The sequence below is a fragment of the Carcharhinus amblyrhynchos genome, chromosome 12 (genome assembly GCF_965287045.1).
Source record: "Carcharhinus amblyrhynchos chromosome 12, sCarAmb.v2.hapA, whole genome shotgun sequence".
NCBI lineage: Eukaryota > Metazoa > Chordata > Chondrichthyes > Carcharhiniformes > Carcharhinidae > Carcharhinus > Carcharhinus amblyrhynchos.
The window spans coordinates 35,078,090-35,099,249 of NC_137335.1; the positions used below are offsets into that span (position 1 = coordinate 35,078,090).

The 21,160-nt window shown below is 42.6% G+C and overlaps 1 protein-coding gene across 4 annotated transcripts in view; it reads left to right on the top strand.

The window, feature by feature from the left end:
* Positions 1–21,160, top strand: part of pde10a (phosphodiesterase 10A) — a 455,060-nt gene that overhangs the window by 62,592 nt on the left and 371,308 nt on the right. For 3 of the 4 annotated variants that reach the window (XM_080200357.1, XM_080200352.1, XM_080200356.1), the window contains exon 2: positions 5,047–5,085. The exons of the other annotated variant lie outside the window; for it this stretch is intronic. In XM_080200357.1, coding sequence (XP_080056483.1) covers positions 5,047–5,085 — 39 coding nt within the window. The remainder of the gene's footprint in view (positions 1–5,046; positions 5,086–21,160) is intronic. 4 annotated transcript variants of the gene reach the window in all.

Sequence of the window (21,160 nt, forward strand, 5' to 3'; positions counted from 1 at the left end):
TGGAGGCATGCAGGTTAAAGTTTCCCTGTACATGGATGACATTGCTGTCCTCTGTTCAGATCCAATGTCGGTACACAGGATCCTAAATATCTGCAACCAGTTCGAATTGGCCTTAGGAGCCAAGATAAACCGGGACAAGAGTGAGGCCGTATTCTTTCTGAGTTGGGCTGACTGATCCTTTGTTCCCTTCATCATCGGGTTAGATTATCTGAAGATGCTGGGGATGTGGTTCAGAATTGCTCAGGCATTTACCATAAACTGCAAACAGCCCATTGCTAAAGTAATGCAGTAACTGGGCATGTGGGAGTGAAGGTCCCTCTCCATTGTGGGGAAAAAAACCTGGTCATCAGGTGTGAGACGCTCTCAGGGTTGCTGTATCTGGTAAAGGTCTGGTCCATACCCCAATCCTGCACCACAGCAGTCACCCGAGACATCTTCAATTTCATCTGGAGATCCAAGATTGACCGTGTATGGAGGCACACCATGCACAAATCTCTGGATAAGGGAGGGAGCTCTGCATCCAACATCACTCTGATCCTGATGGCTACTCTATTCGTGGTTATATCAAGCTGTACATAAATCCTCGGTACCCAAACACCAAGTGTCACTATGTACTGAGGTTCTATCTGTCCCCAGTGTTGTGAAGGATGGGTTGTTGCCATGAAACACTCCAAATAATTGGATTGTACTGTATCACCTGAATCCCATGGAAAAGTGTGTTCAGAATAACACCTTTGACCGCAAGGTGATCAAGCTGCTTCCTAATCACCTCGTAGTGCCTAGACTAGCAACACTAGCAACTTTCTGCTCCAGATACCTGATGCTAAAATGCCGCCCCTACTACTTTCCATGGGAGCTCACCTCCATTATCCTGCTGGCAGTTTACATCCCATCCCATGTGGACATGAAGATCGCAATGGACGAAATATGCACCACTATAATAGCGTTGAGATGAAACATCTCAGTGCCTTGTTCATCATGGCTGGGGACTTCAATGAGGCCAAGCTCAGGAGTGTACTACCAAGTTACCACCAACACATCTCCTGTCCCACCAGAGGCCCAAATATCCTAGACCACTGCTACACAAATATCAAACATGCCTACCGCTCTATCACCTGCCCACACTTTGGCAAATCAGACCACAAGGCTGCACTCCTGCTACCGGCTTACAAGCAAAAACTGAAATGGGAGAATCTATCAAAGAAAGTCATGCAATGTTGGTCTGAGGAATCAAATGATCTCCTATGGGGCTGCTTAAAGTCAATGGACTGGTCAGTATTTAAAAACTCTGTGACCAGCCTGAACAACTGTGGCACTACGGTTGCTGACTGCATTAGTAAGTGTGTAGAAGACTGTGTGCCAAAGAAGTAAATCTATATGTTTCCCAACCAGAAACCATGGATGAACAGGAATATCCATTGCTTGTTGAAGTCCAGGTCTGAGGCGTATAGTCAGGTGACACTGACCTATACAAGAAAGCCAGATATGATCAAAGGAAATCCATCAAAGGTGCCAAAAGACAGTACTGGACCAAACAAAAGTACAGGCTAGCCAAACCGACCCCTGCTGATTATGGCAAGGTTTGCAAGACATAACAGGCTACAAGATGAAGGCATGTAAAATCGCTGGCTCCAACACATCCCTTCCTGTTCAGCTCAATGCATTCTATGCCTGTTTTGAGTAAGAGGTCAACGAAAGCGTACCCTCCACCCTGGAAGCCCTGGATGAACCTGTATCTGAGGTCACCATTGCAGATGTCAAAGTAGCTTTCTTGAAGGTCAACCCATGGAAAGTGATTGGCCCGGATGAGCACTCAGATCCTGCGCGGATCAACTGGCAGAAGTATTCGCAGATATCTTTAATCTCTCTTTACAACAATGTGAGGTCCTTATCTGCTTCAAGAAGATGACCATCATCCTGGTACCTAAGAAAAACCAAGCAGCGTGCCACAATGACTGCATGCCTGATCAATAATATACTTTCAAAGATACATGTTTAAATTGTCTAACTGTGATTATATGTGTTTCTGTGCAGACAGTACTTCTGTAATATATATAAGGCAATCTGTGATTCATATTCTAAGCTAATCCACTCTGTTCTAAAAGTCTTTTAGTGTTTTAAATCCCCATGTATTTTAAAGTCCTCTAACAGTCGCCAAACTCACAAAGTTCACGTTGCCACAAACTGAGCAATATTATCACCTGCCAGTTGAACCATTCTACAATGATCAGTGGCTTTGGAGATTAATGCTCTTCAAGAATCTTTGTCAGTTCATTGTAATTTTTAGTTCCTGACTTTGCTGGGTGAACCAAGTTCCAGAGCAAATTGAAAGTTTTACTTTCTATTGTACTGAGAAAACTGGGACAAAAAACTAATTTTCAATTTTATTCATTTGTACAAAGTGCTGAAACTGCTCTGCCTAGGAACTCCATAATTCATTTTCTTTTTGAAAGGCCCATGGATCCTAATTGAACTTTCATTTCTCTTGCAGCAACTGGCAACTCGAAACAGTTCATTTTTTTTTACTGTCTTCCTAGAACTTTTTACTATGGAGACCATTGACTTGATGAGTTTTTTTTCAAGTGTCCCCACACTGCCTGGAATCTCACTCTTCTCTGAGTGGAAAAAAACCTTCCTTTACAGAGAGCTTTTTCCTGAATTGTCTTCCTGCATTCGCACTCCAACCTTTAAACCTGTTGTTGCTTCTACTCAGTCTTCTAATATTCAAAGTTAAGGACCCACAATTTTTTTTCTACTTATGATTTTTCCCCATGTTCTTGATGAAACAAAATCCCACTCTTGTTGCCTTTTTTGTTCTGTAATGTCCTAACTATGTTAGGGGTTTTGGGTTTTAACAAAAGGAAAAGAACATGGTTTGCACATATGGATTCAAAGTAACAGGTTTATTCTAGGAGATGTCTGTGTTTTGCAGAGTACAAACTGAAAGTAAAGCAACAGCGTCTGCAAACACCCTAGTGACATCACCATCAAATCATGAACTCAGTTCTTAAAGCAACCTGCAACTCTTTCAAATATATAAAATAATTAACAAGGTTTTCAAGACAAGTCTAAAGGCTTTGTGTATTAATGTGTGGAACATTCTCAATAATGGTGAATGAATTAGCACATAGATATAAATTGTTATGATCTCATTGCAATTGTAGAGACCTGGCTTCAGTGTTACCAAGTATGGGAACTGAACATCCAAGGGTATTCATTATTTAGGAAGGACAGACAAAAAAGAAAATGAGATGGGGTAGTATTGTTAGTGAAGGATGAAAATAATGGCGAGGAAGGATATGGGCTTAGAAAATCATGATGTGGGAGAGTATTGGTGGAGATAAGAAACACCAAGGGGCAGAAAATATTGTTGGGGGTTGTCTCCAGGCTCCCAACCAGTGTTGGAGATGTACAGGAAGGTCTTAAACAAGAAATCAGAAACACAGGCAATAAAGGACAACTCTAATCATGGGTGACTTTAATTTACATATAGATTGGAAAAACCAAACTAGAAATGGTATGTTGGAGGAGGAGTTCCTGGAGTGTGTACATGACAGTTTTTCAGACCAATGCATTGAGGAACCAACCAGAGAACAGATTATTTAAGACTTGGTACTGTGCAATAAGAAAGGATTAATTAACAATCTTCTTGTCCCTAATATGATAGAATTCCACCTGTAATTTCTGATTTGTTGGCCAAATCCAGCAAAAGAAATGTACACCCTTTTTATATCCCTCTGTGCTTATGTTCAAAATCCATGGCAATTAGAGATTGATTACTCCCTGCATGGTCAATTCTGAGAATGATCAAAGCTATATCACCCTCCATCCTGGTAACCCCACCAGCATTCAACATAGCTCATCTATCTAACCCCATGGACAGAGTTCCTGTGAACTGTTTCAAAATGTCCTTTTAAACTATCATAAGACTTCAAAAGAAGTCTAGCAGTTCACATGTTTGTTCAGCATCATCCAGATGGTTCTTTGCACTATTTCAAAGGTCCTTACTCTCCTGATCATGATTACCTATCAGATCAGAAGAAGTTTCAAAATCCTTTTAATGAGATTTTTCTTGTCAGTATCTTTATAAGCATAAATTTTGATATATGGCAGGCTTCCTGACCCGTTATAATTACAGATTTTTAGTATTTTTATTACCTCTATCTTGTCTTAAGACATCCCATAATGAGTTTGATTGGCCAGGTTTTCCTTACGATATTTTTTTTCCCTTGTCCTGTGTGTTTCCACAAAGGTCAAGCTAATAAACTCAACAGTGACCAAATTGACTGAGAATCATAGAATCCTACAATGTAGACTTTCATCCCATTAAATACATTCTCTTGGCCTGAATAGGCAGAACTATAGTCATACTAATCAGTTATATCACCATTTCAGTCCATGTTACAAGAGATAGGGTCTCTGCTAGGCTGCATCAGTTTTACCAGCATCATCTTCCTAAAATTGGCCAAACCATTGTAAAAGAATGACCAATTTCAACTGCAAGTTGGATCCAGAGCAGGTCAAATTTTCCCAGTGTTTTGCACTGGTTTAAATTACATCAAGCTGAAAGTCTGCCTCACCAATAAAATCGTCCATGGCTCTGGACTGAGTTAATAAGCACGGTGAGTTCCAATAATTGTGCAGCCTGTGGACCCTCGAGCCTTCTCAGAGCGAGTTTTCTTTTAGTCACAAGGGTAATCCTGGAACTTTTTTAAAAATTATTTTTTATTTAGTAGTAAATGGCTTTTAGTGTCAACTTCATTTATTTGAAATCAAGTTACTTATGAGTAGTAAACTAAGCAACCTTCTTCAGATTTGCTTGTGGTAAATCCAGTTTCAGGCTCCTACTCATAAATGCTGTTAAATATAAAGAAAAAAATTGTGTTTTAAAATGCTGCAAAATTCAGCTGATTCCTAAACATTTATAAGTGAATTTGAGCAGAAGCTTGAACTAAAAATGAACCAGAAGGCCAGTGTAATTTTGAATGCAATTTTTACCTAAATTGTACCAAAACAATTCTAACTCATATTAATTTTTATCATCAGGTACTGCAGCACAAGAGTCTGACAGAGCACTAACTGCTGGTGAGTGAGTCCACAATAAACTTTCCCACAGGCACAGATACTATATTTTCAAAAAGTGTGTATTGTTAAGAGGGATTTCAGATGATTTGTACAAACGTTTGTGGTTCATGCTTTCAATGAAACACATATCTCATTCTATAATAGCAAACTGCCTAAATTTAGAGAAGTAGACTCGGCAGTAATCACACTGAGGGATTTACTCTTGAAGACAATTAGTAATATTAACATGGATGATTGCACTATTTTAGACAGAATTAGGAAACCGAAAATTGATAGGGCAGTTAGATTGGATGATATCCATCCCGAGATAAATGGATGTCATGTTGATTGAGTCCCTTGCCCATGTTTGTAGTAGCTCACTGCACTTTAGGATCGTTGCCATGGACTGGAAGAAGGTTAATTTACTTCCTGTCATTAAAAATGGTGAAAAGACAGGTAATTATAGAGCCATTTGTTAATTTCAAAACAAGATCCCTTTCAAAAAGGGGCATCTTCTATCTTTCACATTGAAGAAGTCATAAAGAGAATGGAAAAAGGAGGCCTTTTTGGCACTGCCTACTTAGACTTCCAAAAAGATTGTGACAAGTTGTACAAAAGGTTTCTCCACAACAATATGAGTGGTATTCATGGCAATATATTCTGGATTGTGAAATGACCAATAAAACCAACCACCAGTGAAAAGATCTTTGGGACTGTTGCTCTTTACTGTACCTATTTACCTAAATGTAAGTGTTGGAGTCCAATGTACAAGTTTGTAGAGCATACTATTATTTGTGAGTCTCAGGATTTTAGGCAATGTTCAGTCACTTCAGTAGATCTTGACTTTTTGAGAGGTTGGGCTTGTAACTGGCAAATGTTGTTGAATTTGGAAAAATGCAGTGCTGTGCATGTAGCAAAGACAAATGCTGAACATGCGTACACCCATCAGGAACAAACATTAAAGACGGTGAATGAAGCACGAGACCAGAATACTCCAGTGATACGTCTCTAATGGTTTGCGAGCAATGCTATGAAACAATATCTAGGGTGTGGGGTGCATTCATAAGACAAACAATACTATTGGACTTTGGTCAGGACTCAGATGGAATACTGTGTTCAGTTTTGGTCTCCTCACATGGTTGGTAATATTGAGACTTTTGCAGGGTGCAAAGGAGGGCCACAAGAATAATTAGTCACCAGCTAAGACAGTTGGAACTCCACATTTTAGAGAAGGTTTAGATTAAGGGGTGATCTGATCGGAATTTATAAATAGTGAAGGGAATAGTTTGACTTGACTGTTCATTCCAATTAAAAAGGTCAGAGCAGATCAGAAGTCTCAATTGTAAATTGTAAGAGGAGAAGTGAGAAAGGAGTACTCCAGATTTCTTTCTGCTCAAACTGGTTGAGCTTTTTAATCTGATTTCTCACCTGTTCCTGGGGATTAGATAGTTTTGGGTGGGTAAATATATTGTGACTCATTCACTGTCGCTAAATTATTAAACTGCTTAAATGACATCCAGTATTGGATGAACAGAAATTTTTTCCAATTAAATATTGAAAAACTCAAGCCATTGTTTTTGGTCCCCATTCTGAACTTCATTCCCTAGCTACTAACTTCAGCCTTCTCTCTGTCATCTGTCTGAAATTAAAGCAGTTTGTTCAGAATGTTGGTATCAAATTTGACTCCCATACTCATTCCAACACTGAGTAGTCCACTTCCATAACATTGCTCAACTTTGCCCTGTCTCCATTTATCTGTAGCTGAAACTTTCATTCATGCCTTTCTTATCTCAAGATTCACCTGTTTTGAAATACTTCACGGCAATGTCCCATGTTCTACCTTCCATGAACTTAAAGTCATCTGAAACTCTTTTGCCCATGAGATAACTTGAATCAATTTCTGTTCACCTATTATTGCTGTGCTCAATCATGCAATTTCTTGTTTTTAAAATGACCTTGTTTTCAAATTCCTCCATGGCCCCACTCCACTTAATTTTCTCCAACTTCCTTTAAATCTGGCTTCTCGAGCGCCCCTAATTTTAATAGTTCCACTATTGGTGCAGGGGTCATGCCTTCAGTTGCCTAGGCCCTACATCTGGGACTCCCTTCCTATACCTCTCCACTTCTCCGCTTTACTTTTCTTCCTTAAGACATTGCCTAAACCATAACACTTTGATCAAAATTTTTGTCATCTGACTTTCCCATCCTGCCCTCTACAGGAAACTTTGTGGGAGAGGAGTGGACCATGCAAAGGTCCATTGATCTCAGGTGGAATTTTCAAATTTTGGGGTGAGCACAGCCAGAAAATCCTGCCCAACATCTCTTAATGTGCCTTATAATGCTCCTGAGAAGTGCTTTTGGTTGTCCTATTAGATCAAAGAAGCTAAATAAATATAAGCTCTTGATATCGAAAAACTGCAGCAGGCAACGGTGCAGAGGGACCTCGGGGTCCTTGTGCATGAGTTGCAAAAACCCAGCCTGCAGGTGCAGCAGGTGGTCAGGAAGGCTAATGGGATGCTGGCCTTCATAGCGAGGGGGATTGAATATAAAAGTAGGGAGGTCTTGCTGCAGCTGTATAGGGCACTGGTGTGGCCGCAGCTGGAGTACTGTGTGCAGTTTTGGTCACCGCACTTACGCAAGGATATTTTGGCCTTGGAGGGAGTGCAGAGGAGGTTTACTAGGCTGATGCCGGAGTTGAGGGGGTTGAGCTATGAGGAGAGGCTGAATAAACTAGGCTTGTACTCGTTCGAGTTTAGAAGAATGAGGGGAGATCTCATTGAGACATATAAGATGATGAATGGGATGGATAGGATAGAGGTGGAGAGACTCTTCCCGCTCAGAAAGGACAGTAGGACTAGGGGGCACAGCCTCAAGATAAAGGGGGGGGGCGCGGTTTAGAATGGAGTTGAGGAGGAACTTCTTCACTCAAAGGGTGGTGAATCTCTGGAATTCTCTGCCCGTTGAAGTGGTGGAGGCTGCCTCGCTAAATATTTTTAAGACGCGGGTTGATGGGTTTTTGATAAGCGAGGGGATTAAGGGTTATGGGGAGAGGGCGGGAAAGTGGAACTGAGCCACGACAGATCAGCCATGATCTTATTGAATGGCGGGGCAGGCTCGAAGGGCTAGATGGCCTACTCCTGCTCCTATTTCTTATGTTCTTATGTTCTTATATCGTGGTAAACAGTGTATCAGAATTGTTGTGATAAGCTACTTGTCACTGTATATTAAGTAGGATGCCATGGCTGAGAGGGTGTAAAAGATATTTACTAGAACAGCAGCAGGGATTCTGGGACTTTGATTACATGAGGAATCTAGATAATCTGGCAGCAGAGTAGATTAAAATAAGATTTATAGAGGTATGCAAAATCATGAAGGATTTTGAGAGAGTAAATGAGGAGGAATTGTTTCCAGTGACTGAAGAATTGATAACCAATTGACACAGATTGAAGATAAGTGGTGAAATAATCATAATCAGGAGATTTATTTCACCCAGAGTTTATTTGTTTATTAGTTACATATAGGTTTACATTAACATTGAGGTGAAGTCACTGTGAAAATTCCCTTGTCGCCACCCTCCAGCAACTGTTTGGATACACTGAGAGAGAATTTAGTATTGCCAATGCACCTAACTAGCACATCTTTGGACTGTGGGAGGAAACCAGAGCACTTGGAGGAAACCCAGGCAGACACAGGGAGAATGTGCAGACTCCACACAGAGAGTGACCCGAGGCCAGAAATTGAATCTGGGCCTCTGGCATTGTAAAGCAGCAGTGCTAATCACTGTGCCACTGTTTATTATGATCTGGAATGTATTTGCTGGGAAAGCTATTATTGTCTAAGTGCTATGCCGTGTGGCATAGGTACCCGTGCTCCCTGTTTAATCACAGCAATAGCGGATGGATGGCCTGAAAACGTTGTGGAAATGAATTCAATAAAAAGTTTCAGAATTGGATAAATATCTGAAGGGGACAATTTTGCAATGCCATGGGTAGCGGGCAGGGGAATTGGGACTAAGTTATTTCAAAGACTTGGCACTGGCACAAAGGACAAGTCATTCAAAAATCCTCTGAACTTAAGTAAAAAATGATGAGTAAAGCCTGAACAGTTTATCATTATTGCTGACCTCAAGATGATATTAGTGTTAAACTTTTCCTGAGCACGTCTTCATTTTATTATGTGCGCACTGGCACTGTAACCAGAGGTAAATAAAATGTGAGAGCTTGATTTTTGATTATATTAAGGGAAATTCTCCCAAGTTTTGGGAGAGGAAACCAGATCTCAATCTTCCCACACTTCATCATTTTTTGGGAGAGTGGTGAGTTTTGCACTGGTTCTGAGAGGGATGGGGCCTAAACACAAGCGTAGGATAGGCTTCACAGAGGTTGAAACTGAGACTCCCACTCTCCGCCATGGACACTGAGGTCTTCCCCACTCCCCTCATTGAAGGGATGTTTACTCACCATCCCCCCCCCCACCCCTCGACAGGACATTGGGGCCCTCCCAGTGGGTCCCCCTTCATAATGATCTTCCCCTTCATGACCTCCATCTTCATGACCCCCATCATGCTGCAACCTCCTCATGCCCCAGTCCCCTCAGGTTTCACCCCCTCAATCTCTACTCCCTCTTGCCCCATCCCCCTTCGTACTGCTGTAGCACCCTGGCAGTGCCCACCTGACAATGCCATATTGGCTGTGCCAGTTGACACTGCCAAGTTGGCAATGGCCAGCCAAAGCCTCCCAACCAGTAGGGGCTTCAATGATTTCTGAGCCCCGCCGGCATGGCCATCGTATCTGGTCTCTCTGGAGACAAATAGTAATTCTTACCGGATTCCCATAGCACTTGAGAGTCGGAAAATCCTGGGAGCAGGGAAAGTCCAGCCTCAAACGGATTCAGCATATTTCAATGCTCAAATGTTCCTTACGGGGAAGGAACCAGGTTACTGGAAGTGGTGGGTGGAGAGCTACTGATGAGGCTTGGCACCAGTGCAGATTGCACCAAACCAGTTACCCGTGATTCTCCAGCCCTGCTCCACTGAAACGCATTCTGTGCCGAGGGCAATATGACCGGAACATTATGTTTAACAGCCACATATATTTCAGACTCTCAGCAGGTTCTGTATCTGCCAGCCAAGATGGCATTCATACAAGAGAATATGAAATGATGATTAAGAAGAAATTGGCCATTGACTCAGTCCAATACTTAGAGCATTCTATACTATATAATTATAGATTACCCCTCTAATGAGAGAGCATTTGTGTGCCATACCATAAAGCACTTTGTAATGAATGTATCTTAGGTGCTAATTCTATTACAACAAAAACTTGCAGATTAATATGGCATAATGCCCTGAGTTAAATGAACACCCTAGAAAACTTGGTTTAGATAATTGGTTTAGTTGAAGTTTATCAAAGACAGAGGTAAGTTAATTATCCACACAAATTGCAAAGACCAAGGGCAGAATTTTCTCCAAAAATTTCTCAGTGTAAAACAATACAATAAGGGGAGAAGAGAGGCCATTAAAACTCCCTGGGTGATCAGGAGCTGAGCCGGGCAGTGCCCATGAGGTCAATAATTAGTTTAGGTATTTAGCACTTTTTCAATGAGGTAAGTAATGGTAATTCATAGCAATCTGTACAATACAGAAGCCGTAATGTGAATCTCACCAGTTGGGGGAAGGGTGGAGTCTCAGCTCACCTGTGAGGCCAGCTGTTGAGCTCTAGGGGTGCCACTGCACAGGTGCCACATCTGCCAGTATACTGTGATACGCAGTGGGAGATCTGTTATCACCCCCTCCACAGACATCACCCCCCCCACCAATTGCCACCCCAAACATCCCCCCATTGCCTCCTCGAACATCATCCCCCCAATCGCCGCCCTGGCTGATTCTTCCCCCCCCACCACCCCAATCACCACCCTACTGATCAACTGCTCCTCCTTCCCCACCCCGCCAGTGGAACTCCCTGCTGCCTCCTCCTGTCATGACATACCACCCTCAGGTTCTGCTCCCATCTGCCTGGAGTCCCTGCCCCCTCAGGTCCCACCGCCTTAGCACTGCCTGGTGCCCAATGAGCAGTGCCCAGTGGGCTGTGCAAGTCTGGCAGTGTCGTGGTGTCAGGTGGGAAGTGCCAGGGTGCCAGGCTGGTGCTGCCTCATGGACACTACACGGCTAGGCTCCTGATCACCTAGGGGGCTTCAGTGGCTTCGGTTTCTACCAATGAGGCCATCACGTCTGGTCCCCATTGGTGGGAACCATCTGTGATCCTTGCTGATGTGTATCTTGACCTGCGAAGGGGGCTAAGGTAACTGAGCCCAGATGATTAGGTCACAGGCTCATTAATGACATGTAAAACATGTCAGTAATATTTTAATCAGCCACGCCCTGACTTCACCAGCAAAACACAGCCTGCAAGATTGCGAGAGGCAAGAATTTAGGCACAAACTGTCTTTTGCTTCCCCATTTATCTTATTGGTTCACCATGCCAATTGACCAGTGTGGCATTTGTTCCCAGGACACTATCGATAATCTTTCTCCACAAGATCAATCCTGCAATGGAGCACATTACCAAAGAAAAAAGTCACAGCCCCATCAGTTGAACTCTTCAAGACCAATCTTTAGATTACTGATCAGGAACAACATCACGGCAGGTCATGCCTTGTTTAGTTAGCATGATCTGTACGAATTTGGTGAAATACGGCCATTAGTCTGTGATGCTGGCAATACTAATGCAGAGGCAGAAGAAGAGATCCTTGAGGAATTATATCTTGAAATGGTGAAAACATGGATGAGACTCTTAGCCACAGCACGGTCTGGTAAGACCATAATTAGGCAATATTGTAGGAGTGCAACAGGATGGGTTTGACGATAGAACATCAAATACGAAACTAGCTCTTTTTTTTAGTTTATTTATTAGTGTTGCATGTAGGCTTACATGAAATTACTGTGAAAATCCACTAGCCACCACATTCTGGCACTTTTTTGGGTACACTGAGGGAGAATTTAGCATGGCCAATGCACCTAACCAGCATGTGTCACTAAACAAAGTCCTTCACATTCAATGTAGACAAAATGACAGCCTGAATTAATGTTTGTGAGGAGGGTTTAATGGTCACTATTTACATCTGCGGCAATCCCAATCATTATAATTTGCAGATTGAAGAAAAGGCCAATTAAAGTTTACAAAGCTAAAGGGCAGCAGATGATATTGCTAAGCAACAGTATGTCAAAAAGATAAGGGAATAATGTATTTCACATTGTAGATTGACAGGGCAGTCTGAATAAATAACAGCAAATATTATTCTGACAGAGCAACAAACTTATACTGAAGAGAAATTGACCACCTTCAGATATTGTTTAATATCACATTGCAGAAGCAGACTTTTCAATACCGTTTGTAAATTCAGATTAAATGTAACCAATAGAAGTCATTAGAACAATGTACTTTGACAGCAATTTTAAGAAGAGAGATTTGCATTGATATAACACTTCTCACAATCTCAATTCCCAAACCACTCAAAATAGTAGTCCAAATGTACAATGTATTCCATCCAATCCTCCACAGAGGCATCAACGGTGTATCTGTCTGAATACGGGCATGTCAAGTTGAATGGAACTTCAATGTGACTTTATACTCATGATCTTGGGACCACTTTTTTTTATCCTCATCACCAATATAATAATTCCTGTTTACCAGTTGGGTAATTAATAACTGCAACATTTAGTTTCATATAACAATAATACAGAGGTTTGCAGCCTGCTGGCTGCCAGTCAGCTACCGCAGCCTGCTTCCCACCCTAAACAAAGAACAAAGAAAAGTACAGCACAAGAACCGGCCCTTCGGCACCCCTAGCCTGCGTCATTCATGGTGCCGGCCTAAACTAAAACTGTATGTACTTATAGAGTCTGTATCCTTCCATTCCCATCCTATTCATATATTCATTTAGTTGCTCCTTTAAATGCCGCAATTGTACCTGATCCCACCACTTTCCCAAGTGGTGCATTCTAGGCATTCACCACCCTCTGTGTAAAAAAAAATCTTGCCTCACACATCTCCTCTAAACTTTTCTCCACACACATTAAACCTATGTCCCCAAGTACCTGACTTTTCTACCCTAGGAAAGAGCATCTGAATATCCATTCTATCCATGCCACTCATAATCTTGTAAATTCTATTAGGTCACCCCTCAACCTCTGTCATTCCAGTGAGAATAAACCGAGTTTATTCAGCCTCTCCTCATAGCTAATATCCTCCAGATTAGGCAACATCCTGGTAAACCTCTTTTGTATCCTCTCCAAAGCATCTGTATCCTTCTGGTGGTGTGATGACCAGAATTGTTCACAATATTCTAAATGAGGCCTAACTAAGGTATTGTACAGCTGCAGCATATCCTGCCAATTTTTATACTCAGTGCCCCGACCGATGAAGGCAAGCTTTCTTGACTACCTTGTCAACCTGCATTGCCACTTTCAGTGATCGGTGGACATGTACACCCAGATCTCTCTGCCTGTCAATACTCCTAAGGGTTCTACCATTTACTATATAATTCCTACATACATTGGACCTTCCAAAATGCATTATCTCATGCTTGTTCAGATTCAACTCCATCTGCCATTTCTCCGCCCAAGTCTCCAACCAGTCTATATTTTTCTGTATCCTCTGACAATCCTCTTCACTAGCCACAACTCCGGAGTCACATGTCGGCCAGACCAGGTAAGGGTTGCAGGTTTCCTTCCCTAAATGGCATAAGTGATTGTCTTTACGATAATGGTTTAGTGGTCAAGACTTAAATTTCAAGCTTGGGTTCACCATGGCATTACCCTGGGTCTCCAGATCAATGACCCAGCAACACTACCACTGAACCACAGCCTACCCCTAAATTAGACCATGAAGTATCAACGCTGGAGACTATAGACAGTGCCATGAAAGTTACAATTAGGGGCACACACAACTGTACACACTGGCATACATTTTGTCTTCAGATATTCCAGCCAAGAATTCTACTTTAGGATTGCATGTCTGGAATTTTGGGAATGCTCGTGCATTTTAATGAGAATTCGTGTCAAAAAATGGTCCTGCACGCAAGTTTCCAACATAAAGCCCTGAAACAACAGCCTTTGAAAGAGCTATAACCAAAATTAATACTCCACAAATTTTCAGGAGGAATCAACTCATCTTAATCATAGCTGCTGGAGTCAATATTTATGATAATCCATAATTGTTAGGAGCATAACTTTAATATTGCTCTATGTCATTGCATTGCTTATTTCAAAACATTGGGTAAGTTGAGGTTTTTAAGTGGAAAGAGAAGCAACTTTGAATTAGCAGCTGTAGATTGTATTTCAGTTGTTTAGAGGCTGGTGTGTAATGGCACCAACACGACCAGTTCAGCCCCCTTAATAGCTTAGGGAGGGGCAGTCCTCAAGGAGAGTACCTATTTGCCCAATGAGATTTTATTGCATCACGGTGAGAGGGCTGGAGGGAGAGAGTGGCTGTATTTTTATTTTCAAAGTATGCCAGCTTTTGACCAGTAGAGGGTACTGCACAACTTTGATTCAGCTGCAAGTGATGATGGGCTAACATTTTACAGGTATGGTATTATTCATCAGAATCATTAAGAACTGTAGTGAGCAAAGACTCAAGTGCAATGGCAGGGTTCTCTGGATAGTGTTTTAAGAAGTAGAGTAAGATTTGTATTACTATTGTTAAAGTAAATTGGCATTAAATAAAATTATCAGCAACTGATTGAAGGTAGCTTTATTTATTTAATCATGTAGAAAACTAATCCGAAGTCCTCACCTCTCCAGAAGGCAATTCCAGCAAATGGTTCTACAAGGCACTGGGTGTCCTCAGCACAAGTCTTCATGAGTGTTGGCAGCCTGTTAAACTCTGAGGGAGGGCAATGGCAGGCAAACCATTCCCTCTGTCATGGGACCTTTGGCTCTGTGAAAGTTGTAATAGGCATCACCTTAAATGTTGCCTGGGATATTTCCCATATGAATGGGGAGCATATGTTCATGGCTCTGAAATCAGAAAAGATCCAGTGATGTGCCAATACTGCCAATCAATCTTTTAGTGTTAACATTTCTGATCAGGCACATCATTTTTATTTTATAAAAGTGTGTTTAATATCTTCCCCAATTTTTTTCTCTTTCTTGATTCGACAGATACCAGTCACTTGTTGGGACCTTGCTTAAATGGCCATTCTGTACCTGTGACCCAGGCATGTTATCTGACTGTGCAGAAGAGCTAACCTAACTCAGCCCATCAGATTTAATTGGCCTAAACTGACAATCTCAAAAGTCTTGATGTAAGTTTGCAACCAGAAAACACAAATTTGCACTAGAATGATGAAAAGCAAGCAATCTGAACATGGGGATAGAGCTGTCTGTTTGAGTCAACTATGGAAATTCCTCTCACTCACTACAGACCCAAATGTGAAAACACAGTTTTCTTTTAGGGTGCTGTTTCAGTCACTATATGCTCCCCAGATTGTTGTAATGTTTTTAAAAGTTTATTTATTAGGATTTTCACAAAAACTTCATTGCAATGTTAATGTAAGCCTACTTGTGACCTGTAATCATAGAAACCCTACAGTATAGAAAGAGGCCATTCGGCCCATTGAGTCTGCACTGAACACAATCCCACCCAGGCCCTGCCCCCATATCCCTATGTATTTTACCCATTAATCCCTCTAACCTAGAAAACTCAGGACACTAAGGGGCAATTTAAGCATGGCCAATCAACCTCACCCACACATCTTTGGACTTTGGGAGGAAACTAGAGCACCTGGAGGAAACCCACACAAACATGAGGAGAATGTGCAGACTCCACAGACAGCAACCCAAGCCGGGAATTGAACCCAGGTCCCTGGAACTTGAAGCAGCAGTGCTAATCACTGTGCTACCATGCCGTCCAAAGGCTCTATATAAACCCTCCCATTCCCATGATAAGGGGAGGGTATCTGTTCCCTTCTTCCCTGTTTCTACATTCCTTCAGAAGGCTTCTTTCACTTGCTTTCTGAGATTTTTCAGTGACTTGGCGCAGAACTCATACAACAACGCTACTATACATCCAGGCGACACCAAAATGCAATGACGTTGGGTGTGATCCTACCTGCCGTTCCCACTAGGCTTCCACTGCAGCGAGGCCAGAGAATTTGGTGGCCAGCAAAACCCCCATTCACTGTGGCAGGATGGGAAAATGCGGCTGGTGTGAGTGGTAGTAAGATTCTGGCCCTAATCTTCTGTGTTTACAAGCTAATAATATAAAATACTTGCGATAAATATTTGAGATAAATTCAGAAAATGCAGCAGATCTGTGTATTTCTATTTTTTGTTCTGTTTGCATTTATAATCAAGCATTGATTTTTTTTATGGTTGAGTGGAAGTAAATCTACATTAAAAATAAATGATTGTGTCTCAGCCATCACAAGGTCAAGTGATTCTCAATAAAGAGTTTGTTAAAAAGAAAGTCGACGTTAGGTTGAATTTTCCTCTACCCATTGTGCCACCGTTCCATTTGCCATGTACAAAGAACAATGAAAATTACAGCACAAGAACAGGCCCTTCAGCCCTCCAAGCCTGCACTGACCATGCTGCCTGTGGTTCAAGCTGGTGGCAGTAACTCCACAGCAGAGGTTGGAATGATTAAAAGTCAGAAATTTAGGTTATTTAGAATGTACAGTAAAGGTATAGACCGATCGGTCCATCAGATCTACATTGGTGTTTATACTTCACACGAGCCTTATCCCTCTCTTAATTACCTCTTGTCAGCCATCAAGCACACATCTATTCTGATCCATTTCCCAGCACTTGGTCCATAATCTTGTATGCTTTGGCATTTCAAGTGCTTACCTAAATGCTTCTTAAGGGCCTCCTTCTGTGCTGTAAAAAATCTATTACTCCATGACCTGCTTGTGTATCCAACTATTAACTTCTCACACATTTATCAAGCCTGCCCTTAAATGACTATATCAGCTTTTCCTTCACCATCACTGGGTCAACATCCTGGAATGCTTAATCTAACTACTCTGTGGTGTATCTCCATAGTAAGAAGTTCTCAACACCAGGTTAAAGTCCAGCAGGTTTATTTGGTATCAAAAGCCACTAGCTTTTGGAGCGCTTGCTGCTCCTTCATCAGGTGAGTGGGAGTTCTATTCACAAACAAGACATATAAAGACACATTCAATTTACAAAATAATGATTGGAATGCGAGTCTTTACAGGTAATCAACTCTTAAAGATACAGACAATGTGAGTGGAGAGAGGGTTAAGCACAGGTTAATGAGAAGTGTATTGTCTCCAGACAGTACAGTTAGTGAGATTTTGCAAGTCCAGGCAAGTCGTGGGGGTTACAGATAGTGTGACATGAACCCAAAATCCATGACACTATGACAACGGATGAATGAACACCGCTCGACAATCACCAGGCAAGAATGTTCTCTTCCTCGCTATCCAATTTAGGAACTTTCCACACACCTGACAAAGGAACAGCGTTTCTGGAAGCTTGTGGGTTTACCATCAAATAAATTGGTTGGACTTTAACCTGGTGTTGTGAGACTTCTTACTGTGTTTATCCCATTTAGCACAGTGTTAATGCTACACAATATGATGGAGGGTATCCTCAATATGAAGGTGGAACTTCCTCTCCACAAGGACTGTGCGGTGGTCACTCCTAACAATCCTGTCCCATGCAGATGCATCTGAGGCAGGTGGAACAGTGAGGATGAAGTCAAGTAGATTTTTCCCACTTGTTGGATTTCTAACCACTTGTCAAAAGCCTAGTCTGGCAGATTTCTCCTTCAGAGTTCAAAGTTCTGATGAAGGGTCATCCTGACTCAACACGCTGGCTCTATTCTCTCTCCACAGATATTATCAGATTTGCTGAGATTTTCTAGCATTTTCAGTAATCTATCAGAAACCCATAATGGGGCAGGGAGTCACAAAATGGAAATTTCTGTTATATTTGTGAGCCTTGCTTTGTGGAATGTTTTAGTGAGAATCTTGATCTGGTGAAGTGTTGCACCTATGGATGTCAGTTGGCTAAATTGATATAGTAACATTTTATTGTAATATTGTACTGAGATTTGCAACATCAGATCATTATACAGGCAACTGGGGTAGTGGGCAGTTCCTTTCTTTACGTAAGCATTGTGTTTGCTTCTATCCTTCAGACACTCCGGACCCTATTTTATCATTTTGATTCTAAGTGCTGGGCGGACTTGAATCTGGGAGTGCTTCAAATCTGACTTTTAGACTCATTCTCCATATGCACTCTGCCTGAAAAAAAAATCTGTGATTCTGAATCGCGCTGCTCAAGCCTGTGGGTGGGTCTGAACACACCCAAAATCCTGCAGCTCCGATTGGCATATGCTCCCAAAAAGAAAGATAGAATGCTGCTTCCCCACCACATTGCCCCTGGGCCAGATAATGCCTCCCCCGCTCCCACAGACATTGCCCCACCCCCACATCATTACTGACCCGCTTTTCCCACCCACCCAGCTGCCACCCAGACCGATCACAGCCCCCTCCCCCCTTCCCCCAACAATTTCAGGCAGAATGACAGCAGACTCCCCATTTCCCCTCACTTATCTCAGGAGGCCATTTTCAGCCATTGGTAAAGTGGAAATAGGCAAGGAAGCGGTTGCTGATCACACTACTCGCCTCATGTCCGACTTTACCAAGTTTTTGCGCACAGAAACGGGTGCAATGTGATAGTAAAATCGGGCCCAAAGTCACCGATCACTCAAGTAGGTCTGTTCAACTATATAGTGAATTCTTTATTCGAAGATCACTGTAGTTTATACATGTTACTGGAGAGCGGTTACTAATGCATCTGGCTTGGTCAACTAACTCATTCCAACCACTGTGTTATATGACAAATGACATCTTACCCTGTCTGCTGATTTGTACAGAACTTTCTAAAAGTCAGATTACACACAATAAATAAACAGTTAAAAACGAGGACATCATAAGTCTATTCACAGCAAGACTAATATGCTTAGTGGGTTAATTTAACTTTACAAGTTTACAAGCCTCTGAAATGGAAAGATGGTTTGATAACAGAAGCTAATCTGCTCAGAGTGAAACCCTTTTGAGGGCTGTGATTTTCTGGCCGCATTGTGTCTGGCAGCAAATGGTCCCTTTCTGCTGCGCAAACTGAATCTCGGCCAGAGAGAGCACGTGACTGATTAGCGTGAGATTGACTTGATTTCAACCCCATTCCTGCAATGTTCCCTCCTCCCCTCATGGGACGTCACATGGGGCGCAAATCACTGCTGGTCCCTTGAAGTGTGGACTAGGTGCTATAGATTGAGAGGGCAGGTAAGTACCACTTATCACCAACTTCCAGGATGCATAAGAGTAAGTCAGCCACTGCCATGGTGCGGGGTGGGGTGGAGCATTGAGGGGTCCTTGAGGAACTGACTTTGATGCCAATTGCAAAGCCAGCTAATGTGCCCTCCATAATGTTGGGCAGCAGCGGGGCAACATTCTGGACAAGGGGGACCATTTGTATTCCTCTGAGGAGGACGCAGACTGGGAGGGAGTGGAGGAAGAGCCTGGAGGGATCCGGAGGATCGAGGACACGCGACAGCAAGGGTCCAGCGTGCCAGGCGGACCATGGAGGTCCTGATTGCTGCTCGATGCCCTGATTAGGAGGCTTGGAGACCAAAGAGAATCTGTAACCTGCTCCTCCCCCTCCCAAGAGCCCTATTCACCATTCAGAGACCCTTGCCTACCCTCCTGGAAGGCTTGTCTACACCCACCACTTTTCCCCTTTCCCCCCTCCAAGATTCTCATTGACATCTTGCCAGGGTGATAGGCCTGGGTTGGTTGTGTCAGCGAGTGGCTTGTAGAGGGGGAGGGGGGTGGGTGATGGTGACTCACTGTGACGCTGCCCTGCTGGTGTTGAAGTCTAAATCCTGCTGCCCTCTAGCTGCACAGAGACTTCCAGGCTGATGTCTGAGTGAGGGTCGGGAGCACCATCTTCCCTCGGGGCACATCCTGGGCCCCTGGGACAGTCCATGGGGTAGAGGGACAGTTGGGCCACCTGGCTCTGCCAGTGCTGGAGGCCCAATATTATCTGCTACATGGTGCATGAGCCTTCAGTGATGAACCGCTGCACGGTCTACACAATTCCACCTATCTTTCTGTCATCTGCAAACTTAATAACCCACCCATTTACATTTCCATCCAAGTCATTTATATATATAAAACAAACAGCAGAGATCCCAATATACATCCTTGCGGAACACCACTAGTCATGGATCTCCAGCCAGAAAAGTACCCTTGTACCACTACTCTCTGACTTCTATAAGGAAGCTAATTCTGAATCGAAGTGGCCAAGTCATCACAGATTCCATGCTTCTTAATCTTCTGGATGAGCCTATCATGAGGGACATTGTTGAAAGCCCGACTAAAATCCATATAGAGAATATCCACTGAGCTACTCTCATCGATCAGCTTCGTCATCTCCTTGAATAATCATATTGGTGAGATATGACCTGCTCCACACAAAGTTGGACCACTGCCTACCTGATGGTAAAAGGACATACAGCTTGCAATTCTGCAGGATGGAATACCCAGTGAGGTCATATTGAAGAGCTTATCTCGAGCACAAACAAACTAATCAAATATAGAGTGGGAAAGGCCTGCTCTAATATCTGGTACAGCACGATTTCATACATTTCTGTGAGGAAAGAGATTCATTGTGGAAACAGACCACATACTGTGTCCTGTTCACATATAAAAACGATTGCATTGTCAGTGTGTAAGTGAGGTGCCCTCAATCTTACTGCATGATTTCTCTTTGACAAAATATTCACTTTATAAGGGAGGTTAGTTTACTAGCAGCTTGAGACAATGGCCTGGTGGTATTATTGCTAGTCTATTAAACCAGAAACTCAGCTAATGTTCTGGGGACCTGGGTTCAAAAAAATCTGGAATTGAGAATCTACTGATGATCATGAAACCATTGTCGATTGTCAGAAAAACCCATCTGGTTCACTTAATGTCCTTTAGGGAAGAAAATAGAGGTAGAATCATAGAAACTCTACAGTGCAGACGGAGGCCTTTCAGCCCGTCGAGTCTGCACTGACCA